Raw genomic sequence first — 22,538 nt, 5'->3', positions numbered from 1 at the left:
AATTTGAAATCATGCTTCATCTGAATTTAGACCTAAGAATCAAAATGCAAGCACGCATCTTCTTTAGCATGTTACTTTGGTGGAGAGGCAAAGGTGGCATTCAGCCGGTTTGGACTGGTTCGAGTGAACCGGTAGCAGAAATTTTGAATAGTTTGGAGAACCGGCAAATACCACGTCTGGCTGGCCCCACCCTCCTTTGTTCCCTATCCTATATTCCAGGGGTGTCCAAACTTGGCAACTTTAAGACTTGTGGACTTCAACTCTCAGAATTCCCCAGCCAGCTCTGCTGGCTGGGGAATTCTGGGAGTTGAAGTCCACAAGTCTTAAAGTTGCCAAGTTTGGACACCCCTGCTATATTCCCTTGTTTTTTAGCTCAGCTGATTCGTGTGGCAGAGCAGATTGACACACCTCAGCTGAGCTAAAAAACAGCTCAGCTTACCAGCGCTGACACCAAGGGCGGTCTTTGAGTGCTTCGCGCATGTGCGAAGCGTGCTCTCATAGAACCAGTAGGAAAAGATTTAGAATCCCACCACTGTGGAGAGGTAAAATAAGAAGAAAAGGAACATCTTTTCTCTCTCTATGTTTTCTTCAGATTATGCAATCTTTGACAAGGTATACACCATATATATTTTATGCATATGACCCCCCCCCCATGCATGTATGCGTGACTCCCGCCCTCCCCCCGATTTTGGTGCACAATTGACCCATTTACCGGCCACCCCAGGCTCCAGAGGCTTTCTAGGAGCCTGGGGAGGGCAAAAATGACCTCCCTGCACCTTCCCCCTGGAGGGAAGACTCCTAAGGCCACTGAAGGGCTAAAAACAACCCTACAAGCAACCCAGATGTTCGGGAATAAACTTCCGGGTTGCCCGTAGGGCCGTTTTTCGCCCTCCAGAGGCTTCAGGCAGCTTCCCTGAAGTCTCCAGAGCGATAAAAATGGTCGAATGCGCAAACCAGAAGCCCATTCCCAAACTTCTGGTTTGCGCGTTGGGTTGTTTTTCGCCCTCCAGAAGCTTCAGGGAAGCCTCCGGAAGGCAAAAAACAGCCAAAAATGAAGGCTGAAATCAGCTGGCCAGCCTCTGCATGCCGCTGGAGCTGACAGGGCAACTCCTTGTGTGCCCTAACAAATGGCTCCGCGTGCCATTCGCCATCCCGGGCATATACATTCTGGCACCCACTCCCAGTAGGAATCTAACACTTCGGCGTGGATAAATCTGTTGTTTCAGTTCTGTTACCTGCTACTGAAAGCCCCAGCAATTTCTAGATGGAGCTTTCTTGAAAGGAGATGTCTATGGGGATTCTCAGTCATCCGGGTCATGATTGTCCCAAAGGTGTTTTTTCAAGGGGCAACTTGTGGCCTCTTGAAAAAACACCTTTGGGATTGTTGTAAGGAGGCACATCTAACAGAATGACAGAGTTGGAAGAGACCTTGGAGATTGTCTAGTCCAAACCTCTGCTCAGGCAGGAAACATGACACCATTTGAGACAAATGGCTGCCCAATCTCCTCCTAAAAACCTTCAGTGATGGAATAGCCACAACTTCTGAAGACAAGCCATTCCACTGATTAATTATTCTCACTGACAGGAAATTTCTCCTCAATTGTAGGTTGGCTCTCTCTTTGATAAGTTTCCATCTATTACGTCTTGTCTTGCCCTCAGGTGTGACTCTAGAAAGAGTGCAGAGAAGAGCAACAAAGATGATTAGGGGACTGGAGACGAAAACATATGAAGAACGGTTGCAGGAACTGGGTATGTTTAGCTTAAGAGAAAGAAGGACTAGGGGAGACATGATAGCATTGTTCCAATATCTCAGGGGTTGCCACAAAGAAGAGGGAGTCAAACTATTCTCCAAGGCACCTGAGGGTAGAACAAGAAGCAATGGGTGGAAACTAATCAAGGAAAGAAGCAACTTAGAACTGAGGAGAAATTTCCTGACAGTTAGAACAATTAACCAGTGGAACAGCTTGCCTCCAGACGTTGTGAATGCCCCAACTCTGGAAGTCTTTAAGAAGATGTTGGATAGCCACCTGTCTGAAACGGTATAGGGTTTCCTGCCTAGGCAGGGGGTTGGACTAGAAGGCCTCCAAGGTCCCTTCCAACTCTACTATTGTATTGTATTGTATTGTTTTGGAGAATAGGTCAACCCACTCTTCTCTGTGACCGTTGCTCAAATATGAAAGACTGCTTTTGGGCATCTCTTCGGGGGGGCTGATTCGTCAGCCTTGAAGAAGATTGTGGTGTGCCTTTCCCTTAAGAGACTATTGCTGAACCCAAAACATGGACAACTGGAGAAACATCTTGTAGATAGTGTCCCCCATGTATGCTTTGATTGTATTCCCCAGATTTCCTTGAGATTCTTCCAGATTGCCTTGAGGAATCAAACCAGGGAAGGCTACTATAAAGCCATATTAAATAAAACAGAAAGAGATCATGGTTCAAAAACATAGGAAGAGAGGGAGGAGAGAGAGAGAGAGAAGGAGAGAGAGAGAGAGAAAGAAAAAGAAAGAAAGAAGAAAGAAAGAAAGAAAGAAGAAAGAAAGAAAGAAAGAAAGAAAGAAAGAAAGAAAGAAAGAAAGAAAGAAAGAAAGAAAGAAAGAAAGAAAGAAAGAAAGAAAGAAAGAAAACGATTCTGGTGAAGGGTTCAGTTTGGGGGAGGAGGAGGAACACCTGACTTTTCCAATTTAAATCCAAGCGTATCCAAAGATTCCTCAAAATCTAGCCAAGAAAATGAAAGGCTGTCAAAAGTTCTTCCAAAAGCGTTTGTTGTTCTTTTTTAGAAAAAGTAAAACATGCATCTCTTTCCTTTCTAGTGTCAGACTGAGATATGATTTGCTCTACAATAGAAAAATACTTTCTGTATATATAATTTTTAAAAGTTGTGGCTGCAGCCGTTTTGCATAGCTCTCTGTTCTTGTGCTACTGTTGTTATTTTTAAAGGTGTGCAAGAGAACTGGAGACTCAGCCAGGCAGCAAAAAACCATGCTGAAGTCTGAGCCATGATTTGATTTCCAGCTGCCCTAAAGTGGTGCCTTAGAGCATAAGGAGAAACACTGTTTTGTAACTAACTTTTATAACCTGTTTTATAACTAGCTTTTATAACCATCCTGCCCAGCAAAGTTACAAAACAAATTGGCTAACGCCTGGACATAGATCAACCCTAAATAACAAGGGCAAAGCTGCAAATTATCACTGCAACAGCTTTTCACCACAGCTAAGAGGAAGTTGCTTATGTGGAATAGACAGTGCTGCTCTGCCCTCCAGTGGCTAGTACTCAGTGAGGCCAGCAAAAGTGATGTAATGCAAAGGAGGACCAAATCCATCTATCTTTAAGAGGAGAAATGTGGGCAGGTATCTAAAATAGAACAGGCAGTTACTCTGGCCAATCAAAAGTTGCCTTTGCATATTGTTCGTGATCTGGGAGAATAAGGCTTCCAGGCAATTCTTTTTCCAGCCCTAGTAGGAAAGATACCATTGGAGGTAAGATTCCTCAGCCATCGCTTGGTATCTTGGGAGTTTCAAGGAGTTTTGCAAATTGAATTATTCTGTTAGGTAATATGTTGTGACAAGATACACACAGGCTAAGTGCTTTCTGCATTGAAATTAAGCCATAATATGGTTTGTTTAATTTTGGATTAGCATTGTGTGAAGTCAGCCATTGGGATATAACGTAGTATGTTATGTGAATCTACCAATTATGGTTAACTATTATTATGGCTCAGTGTAGTGTGTAAATTAGGCTTTCTTAAAGGGTAATAAGGTTAAAGTAATGCATAAGAATCATTAAGCAAATGGAATACTGTTCGGATCTATAGGTGTTAATATTTTATTCAAGCTTATGTTATATTTACATACCTATTTGTATGTATTTGTATTATAAGGGACGCGGTGGCTCAGTGGCTAAGATGCTGAGCTTGTCGATCAGAAAGGTCAGCAGTTTGGCGGTTAGAATACCTAGCGCTGCGTAACGGAGTGAGCTCCCATTACTTGTCCCAGTTTCGGCCAACCTGGCAGTTCGAAAGCATGTAAAAATGCAAGTAGAAAAATAGGAACCACCTTTGATGGGAAGGTAACAGCATTCCGTGCACCTTCGGCATTTAGTCATGCCGGCCACATGACCACGGAGAAGTCTTTGGATAGCGCTGGCTGTTCGGCTTTGAAACAGATATGAGCACTGCCCCCTAGAGTCGGGAACGACTAGCACATATGTGCAAGAGGAACCTTTACTTGTACCCCGCCTTTATTATTTTTACAAATAACTCAAGGCAGCAAACATAGTCAACACACAGCGTTTCTCTATTTTTTCCCACAACAAACCTGTGGGGTGAATTGGGTTGAGAGTATGACTGGCCCAAAGTCATCCAGCTGGCTTTCATAGCTAAAGTGGGACTTGAACTCACAGACTCCTGCTTTCTAACCCGGTGCCTTAAACCACTAGACCAAACTGGCTCCCAAGGCACGCTCTCTTATGAAACCTAAGTTATATATTGGATAGTATTTGCTGTGTTGTTTTTCTTTGAATAATTCTAATTGGCTGTATCTTTTTATAGTAGGTTAGAGAAGCCCTGGTTATTTTGGGAATGTCACCCCCTGTGTTCAGAGATAGAATAGCAGAGTAATGAATGTTTGTGCCCTAATTGCTTTACAGCTGGCATCACACCTGCTAAGTGATAAGCTGATTTGTTTGGTGTGAGTTAGCATGAGTAAACTCAGAAGAAGAAGAATCTGGGGTTCCAACTGGAGCCAGGGCTATGCAAGAATAAATATAAATGACATCCAGATATCTTTGAAAAAAGAATGTTTTATTCCTAAAAGCAAAGCAATCTGGCTTTAGAGGCAGGCTGCAGAGAAATGGGATAAAGCAGCAGATATTTATAGGGTGGAGCTTGTCCAGGGTCAAGTGTCTATGTACTGATTCTAGGGTGACACTTGGGGGGGGTGTATGGGTGTAGGTAGGTAGCTATGTTTATTCTTGTGAACATGCAGTTATTCTGGGAGACCTAATTTAATTAACTGTTTGTAGACCTTATCCTTTGATATATGGATTAGGTATGGGTAACTTATTTGGGGGTTTGCCAACTTTAGTGGATTAACTTAGTTTCAGCTTATATAGTGGAGATACTGATTGTCACACCATTGTGGATTCTGTTAGCGTTTCAAGGGAAGATGAAAACAGTATAAAGAATAAAACATATTTAGATATAAAACTTCTCACACTAGCCAGTTAGGCTAAGTGTGATATATTGAGCCCAGATCATTGATCAACATAGTAAATTATGGCTGAGGGCAATGCCTGATTCCAGCACTGTACATTTCAAATCAACACCATCATTTTCATGTAGCATAAAGTTGGTATTCTCTGATGGGTCCTTGGACACAGTGGTGAGATTCAAATAATTCAACAACCAGTTCTCTGCCCTAATGGTTCCTTCAAACAACCAGTTCGCCAAAATGCTCAGAAAGTTAACAACCAGTTCTCCCAAAGTGGTGTGAACTGGCTGAATCCCACCACTGCTATACACAATACAATACAATAGCAGAGTTGGAAGGGACCTTGGAGGTCTTCTAGTCCAACCCCCTGCCTAGGCAGGAAATCCTATACCGTTCCAGACAAATGGCTATCCAACTTCTTCTTAAAGACTTCCAGTGTTGGGGCATTCACAACTTCTGGAGGCAACTTCTGTTCCACTGATTAATTGTTCTAACTGTCAGGAAATTTCTCCTCAGCTCTAAGTTGCTTCTCTCCTTGATTAGTTTCCACCCATTGCTTCTTGTTCTACCCTCAGGTGCCTTGGAGAATAGCTTGACTCCCTCTTCTTTGTGGCAACCCCTGAGATATTGGAACACTGCTTATCATGTCATGCTAGAGGCCAACCACTTGAGTTCTGTCCCAGGATATTTAAAATCCATGGGTTCTACTAATCAAAAGGACTAAGATTGTGTCATAATTTTCAACATAGCAATTTAGCTGCAGCCACTAAAGTTGCTCTAATAGGTTTTTTTTCTGTTTGTCCTTAATTTCAATACCACTGTGTTTGTCCTAGCAACATTTTTCTGCTGTGATCTCCATGATTTCATATCCACCTGAGTTAGATAGGCTTATGCCCTCCTTAGCTAAACTAATGGTAGTGCATTATAAAATAATTCTTCTCAATCTTCCAAGCAGTTTCCCCACCCGGTTTTGTTATATCTATTTTCCATTCAGTGGAGAGATAATAACTTCTACTTTTTCATATAGAACTTCCTGCACAATCAAAAGGCAGGTTTGGTTCAAGCATGGCCCTCTGTTCAATGCAAATGAGGACCTTTACAATGGAGAAACTAGCTTGCAAGCCAACATAACCTTTGCACGCACTCCACTACCTAACATCCATGCAAGGTACTGACACAAATCCAGGGTAATTCATGTATTTCTAATACGCTATAAAGCTTTTACAGTATCACTTCAATAATTTATAATATTTCTTTGAATAGTGTTAGGACTTCCTGGATTTGGCAGTATGGATATTAAAAATAAATAGAACACATACAAAAACTAAACAATTTTCCCATTATTTCTCGTAATAGATGCAAAAGGAATTCTGCATCAAAGTAGCTGACTGCAATCTCCAATTACCAATCCGTCAAATTAGTTTTAATATGGACTCCAAAATAATACTTGAAGCAGGTATTCCTTAAAAAAATGAAAAGGGGGAGGGATTGGGAGTTGCGAATGAAATTTTCCTCGCCCATTTGCAAACTTTAGACACCAAATTGTAGTGTTTTGAACAGGGGTGCATTTTAAACACTCTACATCTTTTTACTTTCTGCAACTAAACTTAAATAAAATCTGTATTTTTGATTCTTCAGGTTTCGTTTTCTTCTTTCCCTGGCGATGAACTGCTAAAGCTCTCGTTTTCAACTATTAGGTGGTTATGGTTATATAGATGTCGCTTGGATTGCTTGCCCAGCCATGTGCTACTAAACTACTCATTCTGCTGTGCAACGAAGAACTTTGAGGAAGCAGCTCAATAGTCCCAAAGGTGCTTTTTCAAGAGGCAACTGGACTTTCTGGTTTTTCTTTGAAAATGTTTTGCTTCTCATCCAAAGAAGTTTCTTCAGCTCTGACTGGATAATGGGGATGGAAGGATTTATGAAGAATTTTCAATTTCCCCACCATCTAATCAGAGCAGAAATGTTTTCAAAGAAAAACCAGAAAGTCCAGTTGCCTCTTGAAAAAGCACCTTTGGGACAACCATGGCCGGATGATTGAGAAGCTCAGTAGTTCTTATTTCTCCATTTGTAGGTTTCAGGGAGGATTGTCCCCAAAATTCAAGAATCTCCAAAAAGACAAAGAAGAATCAATGGGTATGTTACTATAGGTGTCATGTGACAATGTAATCAGATCTGGGTCATTTATTGTATTTAAATATACTAAGTTATTTATGAAGTAATAACTGCCTCCAATATTTTTTATTTTTTGTACTTAATAGAAAGTACAAAAAGTTTATCTCTTGAGCAATACTTATACAAATGTTAAAATTAGTCTCTGTCCTTTTTGTTTCCTTTTATATTTTTTCACACTGTCGTCTTCTCATCTGCCCTGCATTTCAGTGTATCGATCTTTTATTTTGGTATTTGATCTCCATCTCCCTAAGCTCAATCATATTCTTATACTCTTGCGGTTCCCTTCATCCTAACACATAGAAAATGTACAGCACTATACTATACAACTTTCTCTTAATACTAGAATACACAAGATCCAGTGAATATGAATGAACAATAATTCAGAATAGCGATACTAATAGCTACCTAACTACGAGCTTTAAAGGAGGACTAGTAAAGCTATGGAGAATATGCAGATATCAATTATCATGAGGACTATGATCATATCAGCACTGCTCTTGGATGTCATAAGCAAGCGATACCACCATATATTTGAGGAATTATCCAGCCAATCTGTGGTTATTTAGGTTAGAGAATGCTAAAGCAGAAAGGCTTTTGCCTGGAACCATAGTAGACCTCTAATATAATTACTGACTATTACAAGCAAAAGCTTTTTAGATCATAAAGATTGCCGTGTCCCTAAATCCATGCAAATTTGTTTGGCAGGGGAGAAAAGTGAATCAAAGGCCACCACCAGCTATGCCCCTGATTCTCAACTTCCCAGGTAAGTATTAAGGAATTCTGCAGATAGGAAAATAAATGTTGCATGAAGGAGCCTCCATATTTTAGAGCAGGTTTGCTTTCTGACTGGAAAATGTATCTCTGTATAGTGCAGATGTTTTATGCTTGCTCTTCATTCTTGAGGTACCAATTGTTTCTTTGCCGATCAATTGGCTCCTTTCAATAATGTTCTTTTTTAGACTGTTTCATATTCAGTACTAGCTGATAACACGGCATTGGGGGAATGCTGTGGGGGAAATGTCTGGACCAATTGTAATTTATAATGTTGGATTTTCCCCCTTACTAGAGGGAGTCCCCTTCTGGAGTACTGTGAAGCCGTTACCATGGCAACTCCACTGCTCCACTGCTCTGAACAGTAGAAGCCATTTTACAACAGTACAGTAAAGGTACTAGAAGTACTACCATTTTGAGTAGTTCGGAGAACCGGTAAATACCAATTCTGACTGGCCCCACCCGCATCTAATCTCTACCTCCCGAGTCCCAGTTGATCGGGAGAAAATGGGGATTTTGCAGTAACCTTCCTCTGGAGTGGGGTGGGAATGGAGATTTTGCAGTATCCTTCTCATGCCATGCCTGCCAAGCCATGCCCACCAAGCCTTGCCCGACAAGCCACGCCCACAGAACCAATAGTAAAACATGTTGAATCCCACCACTAGTCAAAGCTATGATGTGATAGAGGGTCCAGAATCCAGATTTATTCTCATTTGTTCCAGAAGCTGAGATTCAAATCAATGGGGTGGGGGGTGGGGAACCCTTTAAGCACGTAGAAGCAGGTAAGAGATTTGGGAAACCTTCTTCATAGTAAGAACTATCACTCATGGAACAGGTTACGCACACAGAACAGTTCTTTCATCTTCACTGGAGGTTTTCAACCAGAGGCTGAATAATTATATGACCAGCATAGCGTAGTGTGCAGAGAGCTGGCTTCATGACCAGTTTCCTTCTAACTCTTGGATTCCATAAATATGAAAACTAGATCAGTAAGGTAAATAGTTAATAGAAATATGAGGGCCAGCCCTTGCCAAGGTTGATCATATTGGTCAGGTTGGTAAAGAAACCATTATTAGTTTTCATATTTACAGGAAAATATGGGGCACAGGAGACTTTGAATTCGGCAAACCTCTTGGGAAAGGGAGATTTGGAGCAGTCTACTTGGCCAGAGAGAAAAAGACCCACTTCATCTTGGCTTTAAAGGTCATATTCAAGTCTGCCTTGGAGAAAGATCAGCTGGAACATCTGCTTCGAAGAGAGATAGAAATCCTAAGCCACCTGAGGTAACCCAGCTGGAATGGCATGGGATGAATGTTGAGCTCTTAGTTGGATGGAGTTATCTTTGTCCTGTTGCCCCTTTACCTCTATCCTTTGGAACTAGATGATGGGAAAATATGGGTTTAGAAACAGTTACTCAAAATATAAACATAGAGCATAGCTTGAGGCACAGCGTAATGTTTTAGCTGCATACAGCCACAATCTACTGCTCACCATCCCTTTGGAGAGAGAGAGTCAGTATTCCCAAACACTGAAAAGATAACACGCTAAGATCTATGCAGAATAGTTTTGACATTGCCTCAAGATCTGGATGGTTTCTTTATTCTACCACTACTTTGTTTCAGCAAGAAAGCTTCCAATGAGTATTTAGAACAAAGCGGAATAGCTGCTCTGAAGTGAAGTTGCACTTAGTTGCTTCAATTCAAGCTTTGAAGGAAAACTTCCTTTAAAAATTGTACTGCATGTCTCTAATGCAGCTTCCAAATTCGTGCAGGCCCCATTGGCCAAGATATTCTGGAAGCGGGGGGGGGGGGAGGTCCTCAGGAGAGGGATATTACACATCCCCGTTAGAATTTCTAGTCTTTTAAAAATGAAAAGCAATTTGTCCCTTTCCTTGAATTGGGAGTGGACAGATCATCCCCTAACCTTTGTCAGCTGTCCTTGAGACAGGAGTGTCTTATCGAGGTTCCTTTCCAAAGTCAGTTTTCGTAATAAACCCTTTTGGACTCAGTCACAGTTTGTGCCTTTCTTCCCCACCCCCTCTCTCTAGACATCCAAACATTTTAAAAATGTATAACTACTTTCATGATCGGAAACGGATTTTTCTGATGCTGGAATATGCTCCAGGGGGAGAGCTGTTCAAGGAGTTACAAAAAAACCGTCGATTTGACGATAATAGAACAGCCACTGTAAGTACTACCCTGTTAGGTGAATATATTTTGTCGGAACCAACATGTAAGAAAGACACTGGATATGTTAAAATCGGTACATAATTGGATTAATTACAAGCAATCATATTTGTCTGAGAAACCAATGATTGCAGAATTAAGTAATCGAGAGTGGGATGAGGGGGGAGGGTAGTGCAACCATCCTCGCTCTCCTTGACCTCTAGCCTTCGATACCATTGACCATCGTATGCTTTTGAATCAGCTATGGGGGCTGGGTGGCATGCACTGATGGCTTCATAAGACACCAGCCTGAGGATGACGAGTGGGATCTATATATATGTTGTATTTGTATTTGTCCTATATCTTAGGCAGGAGCCTTAGCCACTTAGCCACTCATCTGTGATGAGCCGAAGGACAGAAAGAGGGAGTAGTGACCTTCCTCCCATATTTAGGCATACCAGGGGTTGTAACACAAATACATACCTATTTCTCTGGCTCAACTGATAAGGAGGCGAGCCTGTGGCTTAGTGGCTAAGACTCCTGCCTAAGATATAATACAGCCCAGGTTCAAATCCCAGTAAGGGTATGGCTAGCTGATGAGAGCTAATTAGCTCGAAATAGATCTATACTAGTCTCCCTTTATTTTTTTATCAGTACAAATACAACACAAATATAAAAAGGCAACATTAAAAATAAAAAATATGGTTTTCTGCCTGCATGGTCTTCTGTGATGAGCCGAAGGACAGAAAGAGGGAGTATATCAGCTAGCCATACCCTTACTGGGATTTGAACCTGGGCTGTATTATATCTTAGGCCGAAGTCTTAGCCACTAAGCCACAGGCTCGCCTCCTTATCAGTTGAGCCAGGGAAATAGGTATGTATTTGTGTTACAACCCCTGGTATGCCTAAATATGGGAGGAAGGAATAAAAAATATGGTTTTCTGCCTGCATGGTCTTCTGTGATAAGCCGAAGGACAGAAAGAGGGAGTAGTGACCTTCCTCCCATATTTAGGCATACCAGGGGTTGTAACACAAATACATACCTATTTCCCTGGCTCAACTGATAAGGAGGCGAGCCTGTGGCTTAGTGGCTAAGACTTCGGCCTAAGATATAATACAGCCCAGGTTTTTATTTTTATTTTATTTATTTCTTAGATTTTTAGACCGCCCCTCTCCCAAAAAGGGACTCGGGGCGGTGTACAGTCAATACAATAAAACCAATCATAATAATTAAATACATTTAAGCTACATTTAAAATACATTTGGAGGGGGAGATAGGCTGTACTAAGAAATAAATACCTAAAAACATCACAATTAAAACCCCAAACCCTAAAATAAAATAAATCCCTGGGAGGTAAAGCTAAGAGAGTGCCAGGCCAGCTGATTGAAATAGGTGAGTCTTTAACTTTTGCCGGAAGGAACGGAGGTCGGTGGTAGTTCGAATGTCTGGGGGGAGGTCATTCCAGAGGGTTGGGCCCATCACAGAGAAGGATCTACTCCTAGGTGTCGCCCGCTGGCATTGCCTAGCAGACGGCACCAGGAGGAGCCCCTCCCTGTGTGAGCGGATAGGTCGCAGGGACGTATGTGGTAGGATGCGATCCTGCAGATAACTAGGTCCTCTGCCATGGAGCGCTTTAAAGATGGTGATCAATACCTTGAAACGCACCCGAAAGGCCACAGGTAGCCAGTGCAGCTCGCGCAGGAGAGGTGTTACGTGGGAGTAACGTGTACGTCCCATAATAACCCGCGCGGCTGCGTTCTGAACTAGCTGCAGTCTCCGGATGCGTCCCAAGGGAAGCCCCATGTAGAGGGCATTGCAGTAGTCCAGGCGAGACGTCACCAGCGCATGAGTGACCGTACGCAGGGCACTCCGGTCCAGTAGGGGGCGCAATTGGCGCACCAGGTGAACCTGGTGGAACGCCCCCCTTGCCACGGCTGCCACATGGTCCTCCATTGACAGCCGGGCATCAAGGAGGACGCCCAAATTGCGCGCCCGCTCCACAGGGGACAATTGTTCGCCCCCTATGGCCAGCGATGGAGTCAGCTGGCTGAACCGAGGTGCCGGTAACCACAGCCACTCGGTCTTGGAGGGGTTGAGTTTGAGTCTGTTGTCCCCCATCCAGACCCCGACGGCTTCCAAACACCGGGACATCACTTCGACAGCCTCGTTGGGGTGGTTTGGGGTTGAAATATACAGCTGAGTATCATCAGCGTAGAGATGGTACTCAACCCCAAAACCACGGATGATCTCACCCAGCGGCTTCACATATGCGTTGAACAGAAATGGCGAGAGGACCGACCCCTGTGGCACCCCACAAGTGAGTGGCCTCAGGGACGACCTCTGCCCCCCTGTCAACACACATTGCTTCCGGTCGGAGAGGTAGGAGCCGAACCACCGCAAAACGGTGCCTCCGACTCCCATCCCCTCCAACCGGCGCAATAGGATACCATGGTCGATGGTATCAAAAGCCGCCGAGAGGTCTAATAGGACCAGGATAGAGGAACAACCCCTATCTCTGGCCCTCCAGTAAGGCCCTCCAGTAAGGTTCAAATCCCAGTAAGGGTATGGCTAGCTGATGAGAGCTAATTAGCTCGAAATAGATCTATACTAGTCTCCCTTTATTTATTTATCAGTACAAATACAACACAAATATAAAAAGGCAACATTAAAAAAAATATATGGTTTTCTGCCTGCATGGTCTTCTGTGATAAGCCGAAGGACAGAAAGAGGGAGTAGTGACCTTCCTCCCATATTTAGGCATACCAGGGGTTATAACACAAATACATACCTATTTCCCTGGCTCAACTGATAAGGAGGCGAGCCTGTGGCTTAGTGGCTAAGACCGTGATGGCGAACCTATGGCACGCGTGCCACAAGTGGCACGCGGAGCCATTTGTCAGGGCACGCGAGGCGCTGCCCTGTCAGCTGGCCAGCGCGCATGCGCGCGCTGGCCAGCTGAGTTCACCTTTTTAGAAGCTATTTTTCGCCTTCCCCAGGCTCCAGAGGCTTTATAGGAGCCTGGGGAGGGTGAAAAGAGCCCCCCCGCCCCCCCGGAGGCTTCAGGGACCGTCCCTGAAGCCTTCAGAATGCTTAAAACCACCCTCCGACCAAACCGGAAGTGACTTCCGGGTTGCTCGGAGCGTCATTTTAAGCGTTCCGAAGGCTTCAGGGACCGTCTGGATGGCGGAGGGAGTGGGGACTCTATAGCCTTCCTGCCATGAAGGAAGCCTTCCTACCATGAGGAATCCGTCCCCTCGGGGCTTTGCGCGGGCGTCGCAAGGATTAAGCCGAAAGTGGGGGGACGGGGAAAGCGAAGGGGGCTTTGTTGTCCTCCTTCTCCTTCTCCTGCTTTCCCCCTCCGGCTCGAACACGGCGCTGGGGCCCGGCAGCGAACGAGTCGGAGCCTGCCGACTGAAGGAAGAGGGTGAGAGGCGGGTCCTGTGAACGGCGGCAGCAGAGGCGGCAATAGTCGCAACTCGGCGGCGGGCCGCACCGGCTGGAAGACAAAGGAGGGGAAAGGCGGCAGGCAGCCGAGTTGCGACTATTGCCGCCGCTGCTGCCGCCGTTCACAGGACCCACCTCTCACCCTCTTCCTCCAGTCGGCAGGCTCCGACTTGTTCGCTGCCTGCCGGGCACCGGCGCCGCGTTCGAGCCGGAGGGGGAAAGGAGGAGAAGGAGAAGGAGGACAACAAAGCCCCCTTCGCTTTCCCCGTCCACCCCCCCTTTCGGCTTAATCCTTGCGATGACGCGGCTAGAGGAGGAGGAGGCGAGGGCGGCGCGGCCGAGGTCTGACGGACAACAAAGCCCCCTTCGCTTTCCCCGTCCCCCCCCCCTTTTGGCTTAATCCTTGCGATGGCGCGGCTAGAGGAGGAGGAGGCGAGGGCGGCGCGGCCGAGGTCTGACGGACAACAAAGCCCCCTTCGCTTTCCCCGTTCCCCCCCCCTTTCGGCTTAATCCTTGTGATGGCGCGGCTAGAGGAGGAGGAGGAGGAGGCGAGGGCGGCGCGGCCGAGGCCTGATGGACTTCCCTTCGGCCGAGCCCGTCCTGGCGGCGGCGGCAGCGATGTGAAGGCCGGGCCCTGGTGAGCGCACAGAGGCTGGGCAGAGCGGCACAAGGACGCCGGGCCTGAGGCGCCACGCGGTGGAGGCGATCCGGGCCCGGGCGATGGAAACGCACGTCTCGTGCCTGTTCAGGGACCGTCCCAAGGCTTCCCTGAAGCCTTCAGAGTGCTTAAAACGACCATCCGAGCAACCCGGAAGTCACTTCTGGGTTGCTCGGAGGGTGGTTTTAAGTGTTCCGAAGGCTTCAGGGAAGCCTCCGGACGTTCCCTGAAGCCTCCGGAGGGCCTCCGGGGGGGGGCGGGGAGGCTCTTTTCGCTCTCCCCAGGCTCCTATAAAGCCTCTGGAGCCTGGGGAGGGCGAAAAAAGCATGCAAAAATGGGCGCGTTGTGCACGCATGCGCACTGGGGGGCGCGTTGCATTATGGGTGCGGCACGCCCGCACACGACCCCCCCCCCCGCGCTCTCCCCACTTGTGGCACGCGAGCCAAAAAAGGTTCGCCATCGCTGGGCTAAGACTTCAGCCTAAGATATAATACAGCCCAGGTTCAAATCCCAGTAAGGGTATGGCTAGCTGATGAGAGCTAATTAGCTCGAAATAGATCTATACTAGTCTCCCTTTATTTATTTATCAGTACAAATACAACACACACACACACACACATATATATATATTGTGTGTGTGTGTGTGTGTTGTATTTGTGCTGATAAATAAATAAAGGGCATACCAGGGGTTGTAACACAAATACATACATATACATACACACACACACACGTGTGTGTGTGTGTGTTTGTGTGTGTGTGTGTGTGTGTGTGTGCTGGAAATCCAGATCCGAGTTTAACTACTTGCTATATTTTAACACATGATGTTCCAAAACAGTATATTGAAGAAATCTCTGATGCTCTGATGTACTGCCATGCTCGGAAAGTGATCCACAGAGATATCAAGCCTGAAAATCTCCTTTTAGGATTAAAAGGGGAGCTGAAGTTGGCGGATTTTGGATGGTCAGTGCATACTCTTTCCCAAAGGTAAGTTGCTTGCTGACGTGCATTTCTTTATAAAGAAAATAACAAGTAGGAGAAATGGCCTATAAGCATAGGTCTTTGCATGGTGAATTTGGGACTAGGAAAGCATTTCAAATTCTGGAGCATAAATGAAGATATTTTAAGCTGTCAGCTCTGCGCAAGTCTAAATAAACCCAATTTTATTTAAAATATGGGTATGTTGGGTATGACAAATCAGACAATTAATCCAAATAAGAATGTTCAAACCTGTTTCCTTCTTTACTTTACTCATGCACTAGCTGATAACTCAGCACTTCCTGGGTATTTATTTATCCCAAACCTCCTTCCATGAATGTCACCGCAATGACAATTCCATGAATGTCACCGCAATGAAACGGTATAGGGTTTCCTGCCTAGGCAGGGGGTTGGACTAGAAGACCTCCAAGGTCCCTTCCAACTCTACTATTGTATTGTATTGTATTGTATTGTATTTCTAAGGTTGGATTTTTCCCCTTAACAGAGGGAGTCCCCTTGTGGGTACTGTAAAGCCATTTCCATGGCAACTCCACAGCGCTGTACAGTAGAAGCCATTTTAAGGCACAAAAGCTGTATCATAACAGAACGCACACCCTGAGGGGTGTTACGGATGTCTTACCTGCACAGTATTTGTTTCCAGAGAGTGAGAGTGAGTAAGTCATCTGTGTACCAAGTTTGGTTGAAATTGCTCGAGGCGTTCCAGAGTTATGCTGGAACACACACACACACAGAGCCATATGTCCAATTTGCTTTCCTTTCTTGTATCCCAATATGATGAGCCAACAAGAGACAGAGCCAACAGATCCTTGTTGCCAACAGATGTCCTGTGGACAGTCGTCCAACTGGTCTCCCATAATTCAAGTTTTATTTTTGGTGGCTACATGGACACCTCCGTGTTGTTTTCATTGAAATAGTATGGAAGTAGCCATTGTTTTCTCCAGGGATGTTTTTGAACTCCACTCTATCTGGCCTTAATCATTCTGCCTTTAAGGGAACAGACTCTGTGGGTGGAAAATAGTTAATTGATTTGTTCAAGCTGCTTGGCTCTGGTTCGCGGTGCCGTGCTATTTCGGTAGCATGCGGTATTAAAATGCCGTTAACCGGCCTGTAGGATAAAATGATTTTATTAATTAAAATGTTCTTGTCCAAATAGCTCCCCAGTCATGGCAAGGCTTCTAGAGCAGAGTTTCCAGAGATCAAGTGGCATTTATATGTGCAAAATACCTGTGCTACAGCAGTGTTTTTCAACCTTGACAACTTGAAGATGTCTGGACTTCAACTCCCAGAATTCCCCAGCCAGCATTCGCTGGCTGGGGAATTCTGGGACTTGAAGTCCAGATATCTTCAAGTTGCCAAGGTTGAAAAACACTGTGCTACAGTATTGCTAAACTTTGGCCTTTTCTGTGGGTAAAGAAATGACCAGTTATCTGGAATTTTTTCTTCAGGCTTCACCCAATCTCTGATTTCAATTGGATCTTACTAAATAGTGACTGAAAAGAAATCACAAATGTGGTTGTTTGAGCACTGTATTTTCCCCCCTTGTTTCTCTTTTTTTTTAAATAGGAGGACAACTCTATGCGGGACCCCAGATTACCTTGCTCCAGAAATGATAGAGGGGTGTCCCCATGATGAAAATGTTGATGTGTGGTGTGTTGGCATTCTTTGTTATGAGTGTCTTGCAGGATATGCACCTTTTGGAGCAACCACCCACAAGGAGACCTTCAGACGAATAAAGGAGGTGCGTTTTTTTCCAAACCAAAGGCCGGTAAGCGAGATAGTGCTTCCAACAGTAACTGGAAACATTTCATGGCCAGATGTTAGGTCTATGCAAGAATGTATGCCAAATTCAGACGATTGCATAGGAGAGGCCAGGAGGAATTCATACATACTTTGTTCTAGTCATATGACAAAAATCCCAGAAAGAATTTAAGAAACTTTACAAATAAGATGTTTTCACGACTAAATTAAATAACATCATCAGTGCTAGCGCTCAAAATGTTACCTCGTTTGGTCATGAAATGCCTGCAAGAAATAAGATGTTTTCACGACTAAATTAAAGAACACCATCAGTGCTAGCACTGAAAATGTTACCTCATTTGGTCATTAAACGCCTGCAAGAAATAAGATGTTTTCACGACTAAATTAAAGAACACCATCAGTGCTAGCACTCAAAATGTTACCTCGTTTAGTCATGAAACGCCTGCAAGAAATAAGATGTTTTCACGACTAAATTAAAGAACACCATCAGTGCTAGCACTCAAAATCTTACCTCGTTTGGTCATGAAACGCCTGCAAGAAAGTTACCAAACTCAGAGAGCACCAAGGGCCCCACTGTTCAACCCTGAGCTAAAAACATTCTCTTCTATTGGTTTACAATAATAGTGCCAAAAAATATTATCTAAAAAAGTTACACGTGGCTTGGTGCAATATCCCTTTTGTGGTCTTCAGCGAAGGTTGGATCAAAAATATAGACCCCCTTTTGCATTGATCAAGGCTGGTGGATTTAACAGGAAATGTGGCGATTATCTTACCCTATGAAACTTGCAAATGTGCCCTGGTTGAACTTAGAATAACTTTATTGCCACTTTGAAATAATATGCATACATTAACATGAAATGTTGTTGCATACAGCTCTCAAAGGGTCTCCAGCTCTAATATACTCTACATAAACATGACTAAATAAATAAATGCTAAATTATGCATTTATTCACATATATTATATGACACAGAGAAAAAACACAGTCTACTTTGGATGTATACATGTACATGGCGAGAGCAACAAATCTTGTGAGTTTACCAGACAGATGCCATAGGGAACAAAGCTGTTATAGAATCTGGTAGTTCTGCTAGAAATACTTCGAAACCTCCTCCCAACGGGGAGCAACTGAAACAGACCGTGAAGTGGGTGTGTGGAGTCTCTTAACAATGATTTGAGCTCTAAGCACATCGGACTTATAAGCAGTATCCTGGATGATAGGAAGCGAGCATCCACCAGTAGAGTGGCTATCAACATGCCACATAAAGCCTCATGTAGTCCTTAAACTGGTGGTTATTACACACTTTTGCCATACAATAAGCAGAAAAGGCTTGTACCAGGAGAAGCAACAAGTTTGTGCCAGTCAAGCAGAAAAAAAATAGATTAGTTGGAGAAGCAGGTAAATTGAGCTTGTGATCGAGTTAAACTGCACAATATAATTGCTTTCATAACAAAATCTAACTTTTTAAAAAATTACTTTAAGGTGAATTTCAAATTTCCTCTTTGGATATCAGAGGGAGCCAAGGATCTAATTGCTAAAGTCCTTAACCGTACACCTTCTATGAGACTTTCTCTGAAAGGAATAATGGAGCATCCGTGGGTTAAGACAAAGTCAAGAAGAATTTTCCCACCTATCTACAATGAAGTAGAAAAGTAAATGTTTATGATATCTCCCAAAGGCTCTTAGCTCATTTTCTTTGCAAATCTCTCTTGTATCCCTTTAGATGACTTGCTGCTTGTCGTAATAGACAGCTGTTGAATCACTATTGTAAATGTCTTTCTCACATTCTTATTTAAATGACTTCTTGCCACTAATGGTAATAGTATTGCGTGTTAACTAGATTTGTAAAGTGAGGGTACTAGTCATTAATATAATAAGGAAAACAAATGTATTCTGTTAAAAATAAAACTTGACTCACAAGGCCATAGCAATTGGTACAGATGGTATAGATATAGAAGTTATATTGCTCAGTTCATACATCTTTGAATAAGAGAACTGTTATTGACTGTTATCCCTTTGAAAATATAGGTAGTAGTAATATTCTGAAAAGTGTGAAGTAAACAGCAAGAAGAAACTACTAATCTTCGCAGGAAAAATATCTTTTTCTTTTGGATAGCCTTCTGCATCTGTCAGATCTGTGTAGGGATTAGAGCTTACCTTAAAAATAAAAGTGGTAAAATATCAAAGGCAATAATATTTATTATAATAAAAATAGTATTATATTTATTTGTTGGCTTCTCAAACTGAATTTATTTTTTTCCTCCATATTTTGAGGATGCTCAAATTATAAATACACCACATACTGTTTGACTTGAAAACTACATAATCAAGGAAAAATCTCTTAAACCACTATAGTTTCTACTTGGTATCTAATTCTGATTAATTATGGTTTACCAAATGTATTAAATCAAGCCATTATGTACCTTGTTTATTTGTAGTTACTTTGCTCAGGAAGCTCAGACTTTAATATTTATATGCATCACAATTTATGGTTTAGTATATTAACAGAATAACAGTGTTGGAAGAGACTTTGAAGGTCTTCTACTCCAACCCTCTGCTCAAGCACAATGGTTGTCAATGCTCTTCTTAAAAATATCTAGTATTAGAGCGTTCACACCTTCCGGAGACAAGTTGTTCCACCTGAAGATAATTGTTCTACCTGTCAGGAAATGTCTCCTTAGTTTTAGGTTGCTTCTCTCCTTCATGAGTTTCCACCCATTGCTTCTTGCCCTGTCTTCAGGTGGTTTGGAGAACAGCTTGACTCCCTCTTTTTTGTGGCCCCTGAGATATTGTAACAATGCTATCACTACAATACTTTACCCTGTTATTGTGTAAACCCAACTAGTTATAGCTTGTTAAATAAGGTACTGGTAAGCAAACCATTAATATTTCACAAATAAAAGCAAAACCTGTAACTAAAGCAGTTATAAGGAGTTTGGGATATATGTGAACATGGTTGGGGGGAAATGATGAGCATAGCTTCTAGAGTGCTTTCCCACCCTTTTACCAGCAGTGGGTAAATAGGAGGCACCTATATTAGTTTATTCTTCTATTGTTGTGTTTCTGCTTTCCCTTCTATTTGTGTCTTTTGCCTATGTGCACTGGGAAATATGAAGTAGGTTGAACATGCTCTATTCTGCAGCTGTGATCATTAAAAAAAGGGGGATGAGGTCCAGAATTTAGGAAATGTGTTAATGGGAACATTTCAAGTCTCTTCTCAATGGCATAGACTGCAGAATTCTTTTCAAGAATGTTTTTTTTTTCCTGCCTCCCCTGGCTTGTTCAGGGCCATTTTTTAAAATTTCAGCTGTCTTTTTATTGCCTTTCTTTTCACACAAGATTTGGTCCAATTTTGCTGTTTTTAAGAGACTTATTCTGCTTTTGGACAGATAAAGTCTCAGGTCCCTAGAGGCAATCTATTTCCAACATTCCGTTTGCTTGGAAAAAAACAAGTCTGATGTTCATGGGACCGAAACCCCTCAACAGAAGAACCTTACCTGACAAGCAAATATTTTGGCAAGGTATACAATTACAATACAAGGTATGGCGCCATGGTGGTGCAGTGGTTAGAGCGCAGTACTGCAGGCTACTTCTGCTGATCACCAACTGCCATCAGTTTGGCAGATCGAATCTCACCAGGCTCAAGGTTGACTCAGCCTTCCGTCCTTCCAAGGTGGGTAAAATGAGGACCCCAGATTGTTGGGGGGCAAGATGCTGACTCTCTAAACCGCTGTAAAGCACTTTGAAGTGGTATATAAATCTTAAGTGCTATTGCTGGTAGTAGTGCTCATCTACAGATTAGGATGGATAAGGCTTGGGGCATTTGGGACTCCTAAACCATCTCTTTGTGATGTGGACCCCATATCTCACAAAGCAAAAGGTTGGCAACCATGGGTTGTCATAGGTCAGGGGTGTCCAAACTTGGCAACTTTAAGACTTGTGGACTTCAACTCCCAGAATTCCCCAGCCAGCTGGGGAATTCTGGGAGTTGAAGTCCACTAGTCTTAAAGTTGCCAAGTTTGGACACCCCTGTCATAGGTCAATCCAGCTTCTTTCCCTTCTCACCCCTTTTCTCTAAAACAGTTATCTTGAGTTAATCTGCCATTACTTTCAGTTCTTCAAAATGTACCTTCCTTGAATAATTGGATCAAAATTTTGTTGAGCTGTATAATTTAGGTCTTACCGAAGAAGAATTAATTGCTCTGCTTCTGAAAAATTGGGTGTGCAAAGAAAGTTCCTCATTGATTTGCTTTAGCAGAGAACCTCTCCCAGAGACACAATAGTTCCTTTATCAAATCAGTCTTTATCATGTATAAACATCCCATTCCTTTGTGGGGGGAAAGCCAGGCTAAGATGATCCTATTAAAGTATGTTCTCTTGTACACCAAACTGATGTTGAAGAATATGTGAGTTAACTACTCTGTGAATAACACTGATACCAAATAGTTTACTCACAGAGAGAATAACTATTGTCCATCCAAAGTTCAAATCCAAGCAAAGGAATTACACAAAATATCAGCAGGTATAGAACATTTTATAAAAGGTAAAGGTTCCCCCTTGCACATACGTGCTAGTCGTTCCTGACTCTAGACGGCGGTGCTCATCTCCATTTCAAAGCCGAAGAGCCAGCTCTGTCCAAAGACGTCTCCGTGGTCATGTGGCCGGCATGACTAAGCACCCAAGGTGCACGGAACACTATTACCTTCCTATCAAAAGTAATCCCTATTTTTCTACTTGCATTTTTACATGCTTTCAAACCAGTGACGTGCAGTGAGGTTTATGGCTGGTGAGGCTGGTGACGTCATCAGGAAGGCAGGGAATGGGACCACGTGTGCTGGAGACTGAGGCTGCCTCAGCCTCCAGCACACATGATCCCATTCCCCGCCTTCCTGAGCGCGCTCCGCCAGCTCGTGCTCCGCGATCCCCAACAGCAGCTGCTTTTCAGTGCTTTTCTGAGCGTCTGGTGTTTAGGACATCCGGCTATCTACCTAAACGCCAGACGCACAGAAAAGCACTGAAAAGCACTTCGCCTCCAAGCCACTTTGTCTTGATGACGTCGCCGACGTCGCTGCTGGGCGCGGCCGGACGGAGGTAACCAGAGTGGCGTCGAGGGGTCCGGGCGGACGAAAGAGCGAGCGAGCAAGCGAGCGATGGAGGATCAGGCAGCCTGATCCTCAGTCGCTCGTCTGCCGGACTGCCTTGGCGCCACTCTGGCTACCTCCGTCCGTCCGCGCATGGCAGCTGCGACAACGTCCCCTGCTTCCCCTGACCGCACGTCCCTGTTTCAAACTGCTAGGTTGGCAGAAGCTGGAACAAGTAACAGGAGCTCACTCTGTTACGTGGCGTTAGGGAACCTCCGAACT

At 43.8% G+C, this 22,538-nt stretch overlaps 1 protein-coding gene across 4 annotated transcripts; it reads left to right on the top strand.

Annotated features, from left to right (window-relative positions):
- The first annotated feature begins 3,250 nt into the window (after positions 1–3,250).
- Positions 3,251–20,690, top strand: LOC309389717 (aurora kinase B-B-like). 4 transcript variants are annotated; one of them, XM_081948401.1, is made up of 8 exons: positions 3,251–3,477; positions 7,283–7,344; positions 8,089–8,146; positions 9,231–9,437; positions 10,202–10,340; positions 15,258–15,406; positions 16,982–17,156; positions 20,565–20,690. In XM_081948401.1, exons 2-8 carry the CDS (start codon positions 7,341–7,343, stop codon positions 20,631–20,633), a joined length of 801 nt encoding a protein of 266 aa, XP_081804527.1. In that variant the 5' UTR covers positions 3,251–3,477; positions 7,283–7,340; the 3' UTR covers positions 20,634–20,690. The 4 variants fall into 4 exon arrangements, with proteins under 4 accessions (XP_081804527.1, XP_081804524.1, XP_081804525.1 ...); XM_081948398.1 differs by lacking the exon at positions 20,565–20,690 and adding an exon at positions 18,658–19,401 and having other exon boundaries at positions 3,265–3,477; XM_081948399.1 differs by lacking the exon at positions 20,565–20,690 and adding an exon at positions 18,658–19,401 and having other exon boundaries at positions 3,265–3,549.
- The last annotated feature ends 1,848 nt before the right edge of the window (positions 20,691–22,538 follow it).

Source organism: Natrix helvetica (genome assembly GCF_964273705.1).
Source record: "Natrix helvetica genome assembly, chromosome: 3".
Taxonomy (NCBI): Eukaryota; Metazoa; Chordata; class Lepidosauria; order Squamata; family Natricidae; genus Natrix; species Natrix helvetica.
This window is presented reverse-complemented; position numbering and strand designations above follow the sequence as displayed.

Excerpts from the sequence above, each read along its gene's own strand:
- LOC309389717 (XM_081948398.1), top strand. Across the intron at positions 8,147-9,230 it reads CCTGATTCTCAACTTCCCAG|TTTTCATATTTACAGGAAAA; the intron begins GTAAGTATTAAG and ends AACCATTATTAG. Across the intron at positions 17,157-18,657 it reads CCTTCAGACGAATAAAGGAG|GTGAATTTCAAATTTCCTCT; the intron begins GTGCGTTTTTTT and ends AATTACTTTAAG.